Source organism: Lygodium microphyllum, chromosome 8 (assembly GCF_053477565.2).
Source record: "Lygodium microphyllum isolate KBCC chromosome 8, Lygodium_microphyllum_v1.1.10, whole genome shotgun sequence".
Lineage (NCBI taxonomy): Eukaryota > Viridiplantae > Streptophyta > Polypodiopsida > Schizaeales > Lygodiaceae > Lygodium > Lygodium microphyllum.
In genome coordinates this window covers 53,595,088-53,613,549 of record NC_141142.1, presented here as the reverse complement: position 1 = coordinate 53,613,549, position 18,462 = coordinate 53,595,088, and the positions used below count along the sequence as shown (strand labels likewise).

Here is an 18,462-nt window from a genome sequence, read left to right as displayed (position 1 = left end):
AACTCCCACCATTGGACATGCAAGTATTGCAAGAAGCGCTATACAAGTGGTGCAACTCAGCTTCTCCAACATCTTTCGAAGGCGGGGGAGCAAGTTGCTCCATACAACGAGATCCCTCAAAACATCATGGAGGAGATTCTCGCCAAGATGAGAGGGGGATACACAAGAGGAGAAGGAAGTGGCTTATCGGCACCAACTCCTATGCCTACTAATGAGGAAGCATCAAATGTGGGCATATCTTCAACCAATGCGGGAGAGGCCTTCACCATTGGTTACGGGGGCTCCACATCCGCATCTAGCTCCAGTAAAAGACAAAGAGTGGAGGCTCATGCAGTGCCAATAGAGACAATCCTCTCTCTCTCTCTCTCTCTCTCTCTCTCTCTCTCTCTCTCAAGCTTCCCGTCATGTGTATGGATCAATTGCCTTTCTTAAAGAAAGACAAAGATTTGCGAACATTGAAATTACACGCATGGTGATTGAGTGCAATCTTGCATTCAATGTCTTGAAGCAAGAGCAATGGAAGATGGTAAAAGTCATTGACAATGTGGATCCATGTGAAGGATGAACCGGTGCCACATACAATGCCATGAGGACGAAAAAGATTGATGAAGAGAAGGAGAGGATTGATAGATCCCTTGATCCTATTCGAGCCACATGGATAAAATATGGTTGCTCCATTCTCACCGACGGATGGAGCGATCGTAAGAAATGGAGCACCATCAACATACTCATCTCATTTCCACTCGGTACTTACTTTTTTCCGGCCGTAGATACCAGCAAGAGAGGGAGGAAAACAACGGGCGCATTCATCTACCGCCACATTAGACAAGCTATCATTGAGGTAAACATTGCGAATTGCCTTTCAAAATTGGTTTCACTTATTTCATTATGATAATATCATGATTCATAATTGAAATTTCATTTATGCATAACTATCTATCGCCCTATTCTAATAATTAATTTCTCTCATGTATCTATGATCTATCTCGATTCTCTCTTTTCCCCCGAGCCGTAAGGCCCCCAACCCCCAGGCCACATCTCTCTTCATTCTTGAATCTTGAAAGTTGAAACTTGAAACTTGAGACTTAAAAGGCTCAAGTTTCAACTCTCTCTAGACTCTCTCTCTCTCTAACCTCCAATTTCCAACTATTGTCAGTAATAAGTATACTTGTAATTTGTAAATTGTGGTTGTAGGTGGGCCTCTCAAATGTCGTGCAAGTTGTTACCAACAATACATCAAATTGTCGGCACATCAGCCATTTGCTTGAGGCTAAGTTCCCTGCGATTGTGTGGACTCCATGTGCAAGTCATTGTTTGGACTTGCTCATGGAGGACATTGGGAAGCTCAAGTGGGTGAAAAGGGTGGTCTTCAAAGCTACATCAATTGTCACATTCTTCACGGTAAAGGTAAAGGTGCTTGTCATGTATCATGAGCAAAGCACACTGGAGTTGAAAAATCCTTCTTCAACTCGCTTTGATTACATGTCGTTATTGCTAGAACGCCTTTATGAGGTGCAGTTCTCCTTGCAAACAGTGGTGTCCACTCTATGGAATGACTGGAATGAGCATGAAACAAAGGAGGCCAAAGCCATACAGCGCTTGTACCTTAATGAGCAGTTTTGGCAAAAAATCCGTACCGTTGTCATTGTCGCGACTTTCTTTTATAGAGTGTTACGTATGAGTGATTGTGAGGGGTCCATCATGGGCCTTCTCCTTCACTTCTTTAGAGCGACATTGGTGGAGGCACGTGCTTGTACAGTAATCACACAGACACAACGTGCACATGTTTGAGAGATAGCAGAGAGGAGATGGGCGTGGACGCATAAGTCCATCCATGGTTTAGCCGCATTGGTACATCCGGCCTACAAGTCACCAACGGTCATGGCACAAAGTACACAGCGGAATGCGGAAGACGATGGAGAAAACACTCAAAATCGAGACAGTTTGCGAATCAAGCTCAAAATGAATGACAAAGATGATAGATCCAAACAGGTGCAAGCAAGATAGTCATACTGGTATGGAGACAGTATGACGGCAGGACAGAACTTCAAGACAAAAATGAAATGAAAGCTTTAGGGACAAGATGAGAACTCTCTGAGCAAAAACTACTTGCTCTTGTTGTAAGCTTGAACTTGAAAATACACTTGGAAGTACGTAAGCTTATGTTACAATGAGTTACAATGTGTAGGCCTTGGGTGGAGAAGCAATTGCTTTCCCGCCTTAAGAGATGGGAGCGGGGTGAGCTGTAAAGAAGATACCTTTAGGCGGGAACAAAGAATTGGATTTGTTAAAAGACAGTCAGGAATATAGTACAGCAAGCATATTTTACTTTTTTCTTTTCTTCAAGGTGGTTTTTTGGAAAGTAAAATCGATTACAGTGTTTATTATTCCTGGCACATGCTCGAATGTGACATCCAAACGGACCACCAAAGTAACCTTTTGTTCCCTATTTCATTTGGTGTCTTTTTTGTTAGGTAGTCGAGTACATGCTTCAAATCAGTCCTGATGGTGAAAGGGACAAATTCTATGAAAAACCGAAAGGCTTTAATAGCCTTAATCATGGCAAGGATTCCTTGCTAATAGGATGGGTAGTTCTTCCGAGTAGTGGAGAATATTCCTGATGCGTATCTACATGGGTGTAGCTCTGAAAATTTCTCCTCGCAGAGACATGCACCCCAGCCGGAATCTGAAGCATCCATGTAGAAGATGAGAGGACCACCACTTGGCAATCTGAGTGGTGGGAGATTGCTGATCAATCTCTTGATATTCAGCACCGCTACAGTGTGGATGTCTTGCCAGTGAAAATTTTCCTTCTTCAATAAAGGATACAATTCCTTAGAAAACAAGGCAATATTAGGTGTAGATGAGTTGACCCAATTCAAACAGCCAAGAAACTGTTGAAGTTGTTTAACAAAAGTTAGCTGATCTGGCATATCTAGAATTTTCTTTAAAACATGGTCTTGAAGCTTGATTTGACCTTGGTTAATCTCCAGACCCAAAAATTCATCACCTACATAAAAGAAAGAAACAATGATGAACTTACTCGTCACCTGCATAAAAGACTGGATTCTAGAATCTTAGATGAGAGCATAGAGCAAAATCCACCTCATCTTCCCTCTTCAGAATTGCCGACATGATATTACCACGACCAGGCTTTCTTTGAGCAGAATAGAGCATATGCAATCACATCTTCAGATGAAGATGGAGAGTATGTGATAGAAGAAGAGTTCACATCAATCAACCCTCACAGGTCCAAATCTTCCCCTACATCTATCCTCAGAGCTCAGATGAATGTTCACAGCAGTCATCACCATCAATCTTCTTTGGCTACTCCAACTTTACCAGTGAATGCCACAAGAATAGCTTCCACCTCAAGGACTTCTTATAATGATTTCTATAGGAAAATCGGGGTACCCGAAAAAATCGGCTCATTCCCTATTTGGTCAATCAATGGGAAAACATCAAAAGAAATCAAGTTATTGATTTACATGATGTATGCCTACGTCGGTCAAAGAATAGTGGAAAAACCGCAAACAAGCAAGATCGGCATTCTCAATGCAGTCACACATGGTTTCGTAGGAGGTTTAAAGCATTGGTGGACTTCTATACACCCACAAGTAAAACTAGCTATTGTACAAAACCCTGACCCTGTTCAAATCTTTTTCGAACTACTACTAGGAGAGTTAGTAGGAAACAAATTAGATGATGTATTAGAAGTCAGAGAAACATTCCTTAAATCCGAATTGTGTGATCCACGCATATACAAAGAATATCTTATTTATATGAAAGATCTCTTATACGAAGGATTAGGTGCACATGATAACACAATGAAAGAGCACTTAGTTTGTTCTTTCCCAGAACCTATCCCCTTCTATTGTAAACAAAAGATGAAACTGAAAGCAAAGATTTTACAGACGGTGTTGATCAAATCATTCAGACCATCGAGCAGAGAATCAAGGAGGTCTGTCACCTTCAGAAGATAACCCAACTAAACCAAAGATTTCCACAATCTGTTAGTAAGCATGCCCATAAATTTGAAATAGATTTTGGATGTGATAAATGTAACTGTGATAACAGCTACAAGCACAACAATCGACATCGGCATTCCTCTCGACATCAACACTCATCACAATATCACAGGAATTATTTACATTACAAACCTTTCAGCAAAAAAGACTATGACAATGCACACAAGCATTCCAGACATTCTATAAAGTCCTACAGATACAAAAAAGGAAAATATCTGCATAACAAGGAGAACTCAAAAGATTCCAAGAAAAAGGATCTCAAATGCTTCATATGTGGCAGTCCTACACACTTGGCAAACAAGTGTACTAAGAAAGGAAAAGAACTTAATAATTCAGCTAAAATCAACTTGCATCATTTTGAATCTGACTCAACAGAAGACTAGTCAAATTGCTCTACAGACACTGAAAGTGTTTATTCATATAATGATGCATTTGAAAGTGAAGAAGAATCAAGTACTTTAGAGTCAAGTATTTCCACCACAGAGTCAGAGATGGACTCAGAAAAGAAATCAGAAGAAGAATCAGAACAATGTCAATCTTGACATACAACACATGAAGATACTTCAGAAGGAACAACTTCAGAAGAAGACACAGTATCAAATGTCACAAAGAATACCAATGATGATACAATCAACTCAGCAACTTTTCATCTTGTAAATGCTCACGAGACTTATTTCCTAGGAGATAAGAAAGGTAATTTCATAGCATCAGCTTTTACTTCTTACCCCAAACATGATTTCTCCCAAAAATCAAAAGGAAAGCACATCAAGGTTGTTTCTACAGAGTCATCAAGTGTATCGGATGATTCAAACACATCGTCATCCAAGCATAAGAAACACAAAAACAAAATCAGACAGGAGTTCTTCAATAATCCACACGACTTACCAAAGCCAGGAACTCTACGGCTTGAGACTAAGAATCAGGCAAATATGTTCTTACCATATAAGTTGGAAAACATGCATCACCCAAAGACAGCATCACAACTACTTCAGTCCTTATCATCCAAAACCACTTCTACCCAGCAGACAGGCGAAGAAATGGTAAATGCCTTTACTCAGATGCAGCAAGAAATTCATTCACCCTGTAAGGTGTATAGAAGGATTCTTTCTAGTTAAAAAGAATTGGCAAAAGGAAATACAACTATATTGAGAGAACTTCACGATATACCATCCACCTCTCAGGCTACAGCTACTTCACCACCATCAGATCCAATCAATCAGATTAGACTATCAAAGTCACAGACTTTCAAAGTCAATGCATTGGACACAGGAGGCCCTATCCCCATGGTATGTGTTCAACTCAAGAATATGCCCCAGTTTTCATTGTATGTAGATGCCTTACTTCACACAGGTTCAAGTCTCACTATAGCTCCATTTGAGCTATTCCCCAAGAAGTGCATCAAAGCAACTATTCCAATCATTGTTGAATTATCCAACAAGAAGAAGATCACGCTCATCCACGTGACTCAAGCTTACCTCCATTTTGGAAAGGTCAAAGTACCTATTGAGATTCCGCTCATGCATCAAATGAGGTACGACTTATTGATAGCCACTGATATTCTCCAGCATCTTGTTCCTTATACATTTTGGTCCAATCGTTTTGGCATTTCTTACAATGGAAAGAAGGTAGAATTGCCCTGACTCCCAAAGTTGATAGATCAGTTTACTCTACAACTGAATCTATCAGCCCAACCAAAATAAGTGCTAGGAAACACTGGATAAAACAAGAATTAAAAAAAATATGATGGCCAGATACAAGAAATGCAAAAGCATCTTCAGCAATTCATGCATGAAGACCCCTTAATGTTCAGAGAGAAGAGAAGAAAATTTGCTATATCTCTGTCTATGCAGCAGAATGGTATCCCCACTAAGGTAGTTCACCTCGACATGAAAAAAAGAAGATTTAGTATTATGCAAAGAAGAAATAGAATCTTTGTTGGCAAAAGGTTTGATTGAGCCAACTAACACCCCCTAGGCTTGTTAGGCGTTTTACGTCAACAAGCACTCCGAACAGAAAAGAGGCAAGAAAAGAATGGTCATTAATTACAAGCCAATGAACAAATATCTAATTGGGCATGTGTTGAGATATCGAGCTCCACTCGTGATATGCCAGGGTGACCATTGTGCATTTCAAAACTCTTAAAGCTATGGTTGAAAAAGAAACAGGCCTGCAAATAAAATGCCTAAGGTCAGATGGAGGGGAAGAGTACCTCTCAAATAAGTTTGCAAGGTTCCTGCAGGAGCATGGCATAAAGCAGCAATATTCATGCAGTCATACCCTACAACAAAATGAAATTGCAGAAAGGAAAAACAGGCATATTGGAGAGGTATCTCGTGCCATGCTCAATGAAAAAGACTTGCCAGATTTTTACTAGACTGAAGCAGTTGCTACAGCAGTCTACATAATGAACAGGACTCCCACTGTAGCAATACATGGGATGACTCTAGAGGAGAGGTATACTGGTAGGAAACCAAATATTTCTCATTTGAAGATTTTTTGTTGCATTGCTTGTGTTCATGTGCCAGATGAGTTGAGATCCAAGTTGGATCCAAAAGCTGAGAAGTGCATCTTTATTGGTTATTCTCTACAGCAAAAAGGGTATAGATGCTATAACCCTTCTACTCGTAAGTTTACAGTGAGCAAAGATTTTTTTTTTATGAGATGAGTAGCTGGTATAAACCAGTAAATGTGATTGATAATGTAGATGCACAAAATGGTAATGCTGCACAGAATTCACATCAACAATCACAAGATATTAGTGGACCTGGAGCGTCCTCTAGCAGTGGTTCATACTCTTCGCCATGGACAGGCAGATTGAGATCAGGAGAATCTTCTCAAAGCAATGCAGATAGTGGTATGCAGGTATCACGAAAAGAAAAAGAAAAGATAGATCAGCCCATGTTTGATGTGAATGCAAGTTACTCTTATGTGGATGGTGAATCCAGTGGCTCAGAACAGAGCATTGATGATGAGTTGGGTATTCCTTCTATTGTTACACCTGGAGTAAGGAAGACCAGGGATGTTTTGAGAGCACCGGGGAGTGAATCTACTTTGCGCAGGTCTACCAGAGCTAGGTATCCTGTGGATAGGCTGAAATATGATGGATTTACAGCCATTCACTATGCATATATGGTCAAAGTGATATAGGAACCAGAACCCACTTCTTTTGAGCAAGCCATGGGAAAAGAAAAATGGGAGAAAGCCATGGATGAAAAAATGGATGCCTTGGAAGCAAATGCCACATGGGAATTGGTACATTTGCCTAAAGATAAGAATGCAATTGGTTGTAAGTGGGTTTATAAGGTGAAACACAATGCAGATGGTTCTGTGAATAGATACAAGGCAAAATTAGTAGTCAAGGGGTATGCACAAACATATGGCATTGATTATAAAGAAACATTCAGTCCGGCTGCAAGGATGGCAACCGTAAGAGCAATCATTGCTATGGCTGCATCAAAGGGATGGTCTTTACATCAGATGGATATAAAGAATGCCTTCTTGCATGGTGATTTGCAAGAAGAGGTATATATGGAGCAGCCACCAGGTTATGTGCATGCTGTTTATCCTGAGTTTGTTTGCAGGTTGAAGAAAGCCTTGTATGGCTTGAAGCAAGCACCTAGAGTATGGTCTGACAAGATAGGACAGTATCTTGTCACTATTGGCTTTCAGATTTCCAAGGCAAATTTCTCACTTTATGTGAGAAAAACAGAGAAAGGTATTATGCTACTTGTCATTTATGTTGATGATTTGATTATGACAGGTGACAGTGATCAAGATATCCTTCACGTGAAAATGCTATAAAAGCAGAAGTTTGAGATGAAGGATTTAGGAGAGCTGCGTTATTTCTTGGGCATTGAGGTGATTAGATCACCAAGTGGGATACGGCTCTTGCAGAGGCAGTATGGATTGGACATGCTGTCCAAATATGGGATGACAGGCTGTAAGCCTATTTCAGTTCCTTTGGAGCAGAATGTGAAGCTGAGCGCAGATGCAGGTGAGCTTCTGGAAGACCCTAATATGTACAAACGCATAGTAGGAAGTTTGATTTATATGACTATTACCAGGCCAGATTTGAGCTATGTTCTTGAATTGGTAAGTCAGTTTATGCAAGCTCCAAGGAAACTGCATTTGGATGCGGCTAGACACATACTCAAGTATGTGAAGTCCACATTGCAGTATGGACTACTTTATGAGACTGGCGTTCAGATACAGTTGCATGGATACACTGATGCTGATTGGGCTGGTAGTATTTCTAATAGACGATCTACCAGTGGATATATGTTCTCTTTTGGGAGTACTCCAGTCACTGGGAGCAGCAAGAAACAGCCTACAGTTGCCTTATCGAGCACAGAGGCTGAGTACAGGGGCGCAGCAATGGCTGCATGTGAGGTAGCTTGGTTGCATAAGCTACTTTATAATATGCATCAGCCTACAGATGGGCCAGTTGTCATTTATTGTGACAACATGAGTAGTATACACTTGGCAAATAACCCAGTCTATCATGCTAGAACAAAGCACATTGAGGTGCATTATCACTATGTGCGGGAGAGGGTTTTACTAGGTCTTATTGATCTAGTTTATGTCAGCACAGAGGATCAGATAGCTGACATATTCACGAAGGCATTGGGCGCAGAGAAGCTGCGCAAGTTCAGAGACCTGCTTGGTGTGCAGGAATTGGGATTGAGCTCGAGGGAGAGTGTTGAGATATCCAGCTCCACTCGTGATATGCCAGGGTGACCATTGTGCATTTATGCTACCGACTTGTTAGTTGGCAGATGCGATTGGTACACCGCCCATGAATAATAGCTAGATGACAGCTATCCTTATCTACTCTAGTTCGTGGCTCAGTTAGTATGTCACTTTAGTTAGTTGACTTTGGTTTGAGATCCATATATAGGATTCTTCTATTTCTATGTACTTGAGTTCTTTTGGCTTACACAACTAAGAAGAGGAAAACTGTTTTCAGCCTCCACCTTTGTGTGTATTCCCCCATTGTGCAAGCAAGAAAGCTACAAGTGAGACTCTTTCCTTCTCTCCCACAATCTTGACAGCACGGACACCCAATTCCACTAAAAGATTTGTTGTTAAAGAAAATCAAAAAAGCAAGTATATTTATCAAGTTTGATCTTAAATCTGATTTTTTGCAATTGCCCCTAAAGGAAGAAGACCGGTACAAGACCGCTTTCTACGTCCCTCAGGGACACTATCAATGGACAATCCTTTCATTCGGCATTAAGATTGCTCCAACTAAGTTCCAAGAATAGACAGATTCAGTGTTTGGAAAATTCCCGTTTTGTTTGACCTATATAGATGATGTTTTAGTCTTTTCAGACATTGTGCAGGATCATTTGAATTATCTTCAGGAATTTGCTAAAGCAATGGAAAATGCAGGAATGTTATTGTCACCAACCAAATTAGTCATGTTCCAAATATCCACTGAATTTTTGGGTATTGAGATTAACCAAATCAAGCTTCAAGACCATATTTCAAAGAAATTTCTAGATATGCCAAATCAGCTAACTTCTGTTAAACAGCTTCAACAGTTTCTCAGTTGTTTCAATTGGGTCAACTCATCTATACCCAATATTGCCTTGTTTTCCAAGGAATTGTATCCTCTATTGAAGAAGGACAATTTTCACTGGCAAGACATCCACACTGTAGCAGTGCAGAATATCAAGAGATTGATCAGCAATCTCCTGCCACTCAGATTGCCAAGTGGTCATCCTCTCATCCTCTACACGGATGCTTCAGATTCCAACTGGGGTGCATGTCTCTGTGAGGAGAAATTTTCAGAGCTACGCCCATGCAAATACGCATCATGATTATTCTCCACTACTCAAAAGAACTACCCATCCTATCAGCGAGAAATCCTCGCCATGATTAAGGCCATTAAAGCCTTTCGGTTTTTCATAGAATTCGTCCCTTTCACCATCAGGACTGATTTAAAGCATGTACCCGGCTACCTAACAGAAAAGACACCAAATGAAATAGGGAACAAAAGGTTACTTCGGTCCCCGCCTAAAGGCATCTTCTTTACAGCTCACCCCACTCCCATTTCTTTACGCGGGAAAGCAATTGCTTCTCCACCCAAGGTCTATATAAGGCTCACATTGTAACTCATTGTAACATAAGCTTACATACTTCCAAGTGTATTTTCAAGTTCAAGCTTTCAACAAGAGCAAGCACTTTTTACTCAGAGAGTTCTAATCTTGTCCCTGAAGCTTTCATTTCATTTTTGTCTTCAAGTTCTGCGTTACCGTCATACTGTCTCCATACCAGCATGACTATCTCGTCTACACCTCGTTCGGATCTATCATCTTTGTCATTCGGTGTGTGCTTGATTCGCAGATTGTCTTGATTTTGAGTGTTTCCTCCGTCGTCTTCCGCATTCCACTGTGCACTCTATTGCTTATTTGACTCGTGTGGTCCCTGTGGATGACCACAATGCAGTGCTGGAGGAGCTAGGATGCTATGCAGATCAAAGAGAACATGTGGCTTTTGCTTCTCCCACTTGTTGAAGGAAAGAATCACTTGTGAAGCCTTTATTTTGGTGGCAAAACTTTGGATACACATTGGAGACCCTTCAGCCCTCGGCCATGAGGGTCCTTGCCTAGGATTGCTCTTCGGGTGCATGTGAGAGAAATTGGAGTGCCTATTCTCTCATTCACACAAAGATTTGCAATTAGCTTAGCACACGACAGTTAGAACGGCTAGTTTATTGCCGCACTAACTTACGCATGATGAGGGCTATGATGAGCATGGGTAGTCCGAAGCAACTAAAGTTTAAACACTTAAACCATAACATTTAAAATTTGTTGTTTTAACTTTTAAACTTGAAACTTTGAAGTTTATACTTTACAATTTAGACTTTAGCATTTACAATGATCAATCTTACGTGCATCACCGCATTGTGTAGGTGAATGTTGGTACATTCAAGTTGACGAGTGACACTCTTCGAGGTATACATAAGGAGGTGGACGAGGAGAAGGAGATGATTTTTGCAGAGCTCTATAGAGAGAGCTTATAGCAGCAGATACTCATGACACTCGCAGTCAACGTGCTTGTGGGCGAGGAGTTCCAGTAGGTGGTAGTAGGGGCATAGTCATTCGACGCCCTCCATCAATAAGGAGGGGTGGTTCAAGTGGCTTGCAGACATATGTAAGGCAAAGCTCTAGTAGCTCACATCCTGTGCCTCATGATGACATCACCCCCTTGCCTACACAACTGCCACCTAGGAAGCCATCATTCGATGATGATGGTGACCTCACCAATGAGGATGTGTATGAGTGTGTCTCATCATCGGATGCCGAGGAGTCATCTTCAAACTCTCTTGATCAGCACTCAGATGGTTTTGATGATGATGATGATGAGAGTGATGCCTCATCATAGATTCATAGGTCTCTCTTTTTTTTGTATCAGATATACTCAATTGTAGTTGTATCACATATTTTGCGCAGCCCATGCACCTCAATGGTCACCCTCATGTATTCATCTTATTCTGTAATGAAATGGCTATTTCCACTTTAAACACGTATTCTATTATCTATCAATTAATGATTTATGGTTTTTGTTATTTAAAAAAACGTCTTAATTTTTTTTCATACTAATATCGTACCATTAGTACCGTATTTTATCATACCGTACCATATCACACCTTTCGTACCTGACAACTATGACTCCCCTAAAGTCATAAATTCCCCCAAGCAACTATATGAGCAAGTGTGCCAACTCACTTATACCTTGTAGAAAAAAGGATTTTGGTGGTATAAAGTGAATTTTTTAAATTATAAAAAGTGTGTTGTTTTAAAGGGGCTCAATGAAACACGGGATCTTTTGTGCCACATGTCACACTTCCCTCACATGAGAAGTGGGAGGGAATCACTTAGGTAGGTTCCACATTTGTCTGGATAACTTTGGTGCATAGGAGTATGTGCAGAGGTGTTGGATGCATAGATAATCAAAATGGTAGATGTAGGAGTAAAATCATGACTAGCATGGGCATCTTAGCTTTGAATTCCTCCCAACTATCAATCTACTGATTTTCCCTCTTTATCTACCTCCAGCATGTATGAGCAAAGCCCTCAAGGTGAAGTGTAGCGAAGTGAATCTTTTGGTCATCTGACCTAGGGAAAATGTCAAAATAGGACTCTAACTTTGAAGTCCACTCTTCCAAATCAGCCACCACTGATAATGAATGGCCACTATATTTGGTCAACACAATCTTATCACACAGTTCCCTTTCAACAAAGCCTTGTTGTTCATTAGTTACTTGGGGCTGCACCATATGAACCAGTTCTCAGGTAATGGTAAACTAGTAATATGACCTAACTCCCTCTGGTTGTCCAGAACTATCATACTGTATGTTGGACATGCCCTCCATCTATGGCACTCTCCTAAAGCCCCATGAGTTCCCATGTACTCAGGAGTCAGATCAATTGTGCCTCGTGATCTGAAACCAAGAGGCAGATGCTCCCCTGCTATCCTCATACAACAAGCAGATCCTCTTTTAGTGGCCCAGGCAACTTCACATCAACTCATCACCATTGGCCTCTAAATTGTTTAAACACTACGCACACACACAAAACCACGTTCCCCCCCCCCCCCCCCCCCCGCCCCCCCCCCCCCCCCCAAAAAACACACCCACGCACCCACCCTAAGATATTTCTACCTCAACTGTCAAGGTTTTCTGATCTGAATGCGGCCTTTCTGCACACCATCATTCTGGAACAAAATCAGTTTCTAAAAGAAAGAGGCAAGATACAGACAAATTTTATTTTGTAATGACTCAAAAAAAGGCAAACAAAAAAACAAACAGCTCCACCCAAAAAACAATGATATCAGCAACATGCGGAAAAAAAAAGAAACAAAACCCCACCAAAAGAAAACACTATAAAAATATAATGACCCCTGCAACACGTAAACACTATCAAGAAAACTTGGAGAAAAAGGACTGCATACAACGTCAAACAAAAAAGGGCTAACCAAGCAAGACTAGTTAATAAGAACACAGGTGCAGGTGCCCTTCTAGCATATCAGTGATTCCTCTCCTACAGGAGTTAGCCAGCGCAAAGAATTAATGTTTACATTCCCTGTATCCTCCTCTTGGGAATGTATTCCTATTTCTATACGCCTGACAGGGCAATTTCTTTTCAAGCCTAAAGTGTGATCTTTTCTTGCCCCAAATGTGACTTAAGCCACCACCAGTGACAATCTCTTTCAGAAAACAGACATCAGATATATCAAGATTAATCCTGTGAAAATACAATGTGTTGGCTGGTATGATTGGCCCCATAAAGTCCCATTAAGAAGTTATAGAAATTGTCAGAATAATACAATTATCATTATTCATAACTGCTAAAACAATTCCAAAACATATGAAAACCCCCTCACCCCCAAAAAAAGGGGAAGAAAAAGGTCTCCTACATGCAGTTAATACTTGCAAAACTATTAGGAATGCATCATATCGCAAAACTCAAAACCACCACCCCACCTCCTGGCCCCCTTCCAAAACAAGACAGATAATGAGCAGGATATGATAAATCACAAAAAATACAGCTATTTTCATAAGTCTTCTCACCTCGAATCCCACTTCAAAGGAGAAAACTTCGTTCCATTCAACCAAAATTGTACCAGTCTCTGATTTAGCATTTGGCACCACAGCCCGAGTCCGTGCACTCTGCAGTTCTAGCTGACGGTTATCAGAGATTTGCAATTGAGGATAGATGCGCAACGTTGCCATGTATCTCTGTTCCCCAAATTCACCATCATGAAGCACCTACAAATCCGAGTATAGGCACACTCAACACAATGCAAACATAAGCATTTCACCAAAACACATAAATCATGTATTGCTGAAATACTTCCTTGTCCACTCATGCTAATCATACCTCTGCATAGCCAATCAGAATCATCACAATCCTGTACCTGCTTGCACTTCCCTTTAAATTTGGATCTAATATACCGCTAGAAGTGGGCAAATCTAAGGCTGCTGATTGGCCAGATGGCAGGGGTACTATTTTGGGTTTTCCATTGATATCCATGCAACGTATCAAAAGATCCTCAACCAGCTTGTTATGATGAATCACTTGGAAACTCTTCTTACGCCTGAAGTCCAAAGCAGACTTCTTCACCGTAGAAGTAGCTCTTTCAACCTTCACAGTCACAAATGCAGTATTTTAAGATTCCACAACGACAAAAACCGTGAACTACCCGTGCTTGCTTCTTAACACGTGCATTTACGGTATCTTTTATATGTCACCATTTTGTGTTTATCATATTTTAGTAGATTGGTCTTCTAATAGATCATCTAGCTTCTCTTGTAAAGAAGGATCTACTGCCTACGAAAACATCTTATTTTTCTGGGACTCAAGAGGTTGATGCTCTCTTGGGGGATTCACTATATATATATCCTTTATATCATGTGTGTTCAAGGCCTATTTATAAATATCCTTGTCTGTGAATATTCCTTGAATAAAACACACTCCTTTTTTAATTCAATTTGTAAATAACCCCTTTATATGACACCCTTTTGTATGTAAAAAATGTTATCACAAAACAATGTTCTTTTTTCTTCTCACATAGACACAAGAAAAAGGCATGAACCATACACGCTAGAATATTTATTCTTCACACTAGCTGAGATGACTTACCACACAGCCGCCTTTAGTAATTTCCATCATTTCAGAGAGCTTGTTCCAACTGGCATAAGCTTCCAGCAGCATATTTAGGTTTGTTACAGAAACGTTAGCATTGACTGAGGTAGTAGAAACAAACTTCAATCGTGTGTCCATCCCATGTGGTCCCACAGGGGACAAGTTCTGTTTGAACTCATGTCTGGAACAACAGAACAGAGATACTTATCAACGTAACAGCCACTCTTTTCTTTAGGTGTAGAATTCCTTATTTTTTAATTAGTTCACAAAAATCCCCTAACAGAACAGCTCTTTCTTAAGATGCTAATACAACAGATCAATCGCAACAATCCCCTACAGGGCTTTAAAAATGCAGACAACCAAAAAATAAAGTGTGCTCACCGTGCACAAGATCTGAAATGCCAAAAACAAATGAAAGGAAAAAAATCACACGTGTATGCACTTTTTGAACCACTGTTCTTTTCTGATGCATGAAAGAGAATCTCAATGCAAAGGAAGAATTCATTTCTTTAACCATGAGGAATTCGGGCTTACCAAGGTTCACAAAAATCCCCTAACAGAACAGCTCTTTATTAAGATGATAATACAACAGATCAATCTCAACAATCCCCTAGAGGGCTTCAAAAATGCAGACAACCAAAAAATGAAGTGTGCTCACTATGCACAAGATCTGAAATGCCAAAAAACAAATATAAGGAAACAAATCACATGTGTATGCACTTTTTGAACCACTGTTCTTTTCTGATGCATGAAAGAGAATCTCGATGCAAAGGAAGAAATCATTTCTTCAACCATGAGGAATTCAGGCTTACCAAGGACTTCCTTGTACTTAGGTCTTATTAAACCACGAGGAATTCCATTTTAACAAACTGTCAGAGAGGCCGGCCCGGCTCACTCCATCAGGACATGGTGGGAGGTGTACAGGATGGCAGACAAAGAGGTGCTACAGCGAGTATCAGGGTGCTTGAGAGGAGTGGAGTTGAGGAGAAGAGAGATAGACGCAGCAATACCTTCGGAGTGGCTTGCTCCCCCGATACAAGAACCGATAGAGGCCGGGGAGGTATGGGCAGCCAGGTTCTCTCCAGCAAGCATCCCTCTTCAAGTGGCAGGTAGAGTGGGCAGCGCCTCCCAGGGGACCTTCTTTACCATTCAGGAGGGGGGACGTCTGGCCCTTGAGAGAGGGCAACAGGATGAGGGGATTGCCACCCTTTCATGGAGGAGGATTCGGGTGGTGGGTCTTCAGGGGAAGACCTGGCGACTGGACCCCTATGTCTTCTGGATGGAGCTCAAGGAGTGGCGCCTTTGGATCTGGGAGGGTAGACCACTTGATGAGCTGGAGTGGGACCCAAGAGAGTGGCTATGGCCGGCCTCTGCGGTTGCAAAAAAGCCACCCAAGCTCCTAGAATACACTACCAAGATTGGCAGACATGTACTGATGCAGAAGGATATGGATTGGGCGCCGTCACGCAGCAGACACTGGGCGGAGCACAGCATCACGGCGACGGACCTTCAAGCACCGCCTATGGGATAGCTGGAGGCCGAGGAGGGTGTCGTATTTTTATGGCTGGTGGCACATGGAGGTTTGGCGGTGGGAAGCTAGCTTGCCCAGATGCAGAAGAAAGGAGGTTGTAAGCACTACACACAGCAGCCTCTAGAAACCCCAAAGCATTGCCTTTGGTCTTGTGAGGAGGCACGGCTTGTATGGAGAGGAGCATGCCGTATCCTTCGACGTATAGCCTCCAGCCTTGGGTGTATTTCATGGGGAGCTTTCTACTGGCAGGCAGTTAGCCAGGGCCGTCACCTTTTGTATGAGGTCGGGATACAAGACACGGTTTTCATGATCGAGGCAGGGTCATGTGCAGTGGTTCGTCAAGAGGCTTTACCCATCCGCCAGGTACTAGAGCCCACAGTAGACCGCTCAAAGATATGGGAGATCATAGGGAGTCTTACTGGATGGCATATTTGGAAGGCGTGATGCCAGGTGGCTTTCGGCAAAGAGAGACTTTCAGCACTTGCGACCTTGGCAGAGATATGGACCTCCATCATTCACTCCCTCCGCGGCTGATGGGAGCAGGCGCAGGGTGAGTCTAGGGCGTGTCAAGATCTCCGTGGTCACTTCATGCGTACCTGGGGCAGCCACGGCCTATTCTTTCTGCTGCAAGCAGGCAGTCCCGTTTGGTGATATAACCCTCCCCCATGGCTCCTTGCCCCCATCCCCCCTAGACCGCCCTGAGAGGCTTGTATACATGATGTAGTGGTGACTTTGCATCAGCTCCAGTTTATTCTGTTGAGCTTGAGCACTTTGTTGTAATCAGCTTTTTGAGTAATATATTTAGCCACATTTTCTTGGGGGGAAAAAAAAAGACTACAATCCAGAAACTCCCTTTTTGCGGTACGTAACCAGAATATGTTGCAGGATTTGAACAAGCATGATGGCCATTCCAACTGTTGCGCTACAATGGTACAGACTACACTTCACTCACCTTTTCTCAACAGACATCTGACGGGATCCAAGGAGAACTTTAGGCCAAGGTAGGCCACTCTTCTTTGGATTCTACCACATGGAGGTCTTCAAGTGAGCATTGGCTTTCAGCTTTCCAGTTGCTTGATGCAACCAGCAAGATGGAGGATGTAGATGGCCCATCATGGAAAGCACAGGATTCTTTACAAAGCTAGCATGTAAAGAAGGCAACCCCACTGGGCTTTCCTAAGGAAATTTCCCTCAGCCAAGCAGGACGTTTGATCCTGAGTTCAGATATAGTGTTCAATAGGCAGAAGACAATATCATGCTTAATGCTGTTAACAGTGGATGGTGCACAAATAGGGTTTCTATCTTTTCCAACAATCTGAACCAATGTAATGCAACCATCTCTTGTTGGGTAGAACTAATATCTCAAATTACAAATCAAGAAAGCTGACGTGAAGCTCTTGAGTGTGGTGCTATATGTTTTTGAGCTTTGATGATTCTTGTTGAGCTTTAACATTGCACATGATCTACATGGAAACTAATCGAAAGTTTGGTTGTCTATCAGCTTGCTCCCAGGTCGGACAAGTGATAGTTTTCTGACAAGCCAGTGTGCTGACTTGAATCTGTAAAGCATCACCAACAGCATGCTGGAGCAGAAAATGTAAACAGCCAAGCTGCAGCAGAAAATGAGAGCCTTCCCAGAATGCATCAAATGATAAAGTCTCTCGTAGCAATCTGGGGCAGAAAAGCCAAGGCAAAGGTGTGTGGAGACAAGGGAGCATACAATACTGCAGCATGAAGAAAGGCTGACACACACACACGGCCTACAGGGATGGAGGAACAGTTCTCTGAGCTCCCTACAGCAACATGAATGCCGCTATAGCTGATCCCAAAATCGGAAAGTATGATAGAAATCCAGAGATTTGCCAATGCTGGCACATACTGAAGGGTTCTCTACTGAAGACTAGCTGCAAACAGGCCCTCAAAATATGGCACATTGTGAGGCTCCAAAAAGGTCCCAAACCTTTGAGCTGGACATAGCAGGCACCTAAATGGGAAAAATGGCTCTAACCAAACCACGAGCAGACCCAAGTGTTATAAAAATGATGTCATACATCAATGTCATGGATTCTGCCCTTGTAGAGCAGGTAAGGCACCTGGCTCACAGACTGCCATTAAAGTGACACAACCTAGCCTCAGGCCTGCTTGCTGAAGCATCTTATAGGTCCCTCTCCACTAAGGCTCCTTCCATCCCAAAGCATGCTCCACTTGTCTGTTTGGGAAGCAATACAGGCATCTGTTTCAGCAAGTCAAC

At 41.9% G+C, this 18,462-nt stretch overlaps 1 protein-coding gene across 5 annotated transcripts in view; it reads right to left on the bottom strand.

The window, feature by feature from the left end:
• Positions 1-18,462, bottom strand: part of LOC148032288 (pleckstrin homology (PH) domain-containing protein) — a 242,042-nt gene that overhangs the window by 85,037 nt on the left and 138,543 nt on the right. For all 5 annotated transcript variants that reach the window (XM_087682928.1, XM_087682929.1, XM_087682930.1 and 2 more), the window contains 3 exons: positions 14,678-14,861; positions 13,916-14,179; positions 13,606-13,803 (listed from right to left, as the gene is read on the bottom strand). In XM_087682928.1, coding sequence (XP_087539054.1) covers positions 13,606-13,803; positions 13,916-14,179; positions 14,678-14,861 — 646 coding nt within the window. The remainder of the gene's footprint in view (positions 1-13,605; positions 13,804-13,915; positions 14,180-14,677; positions 14,862-18,462) is intronic.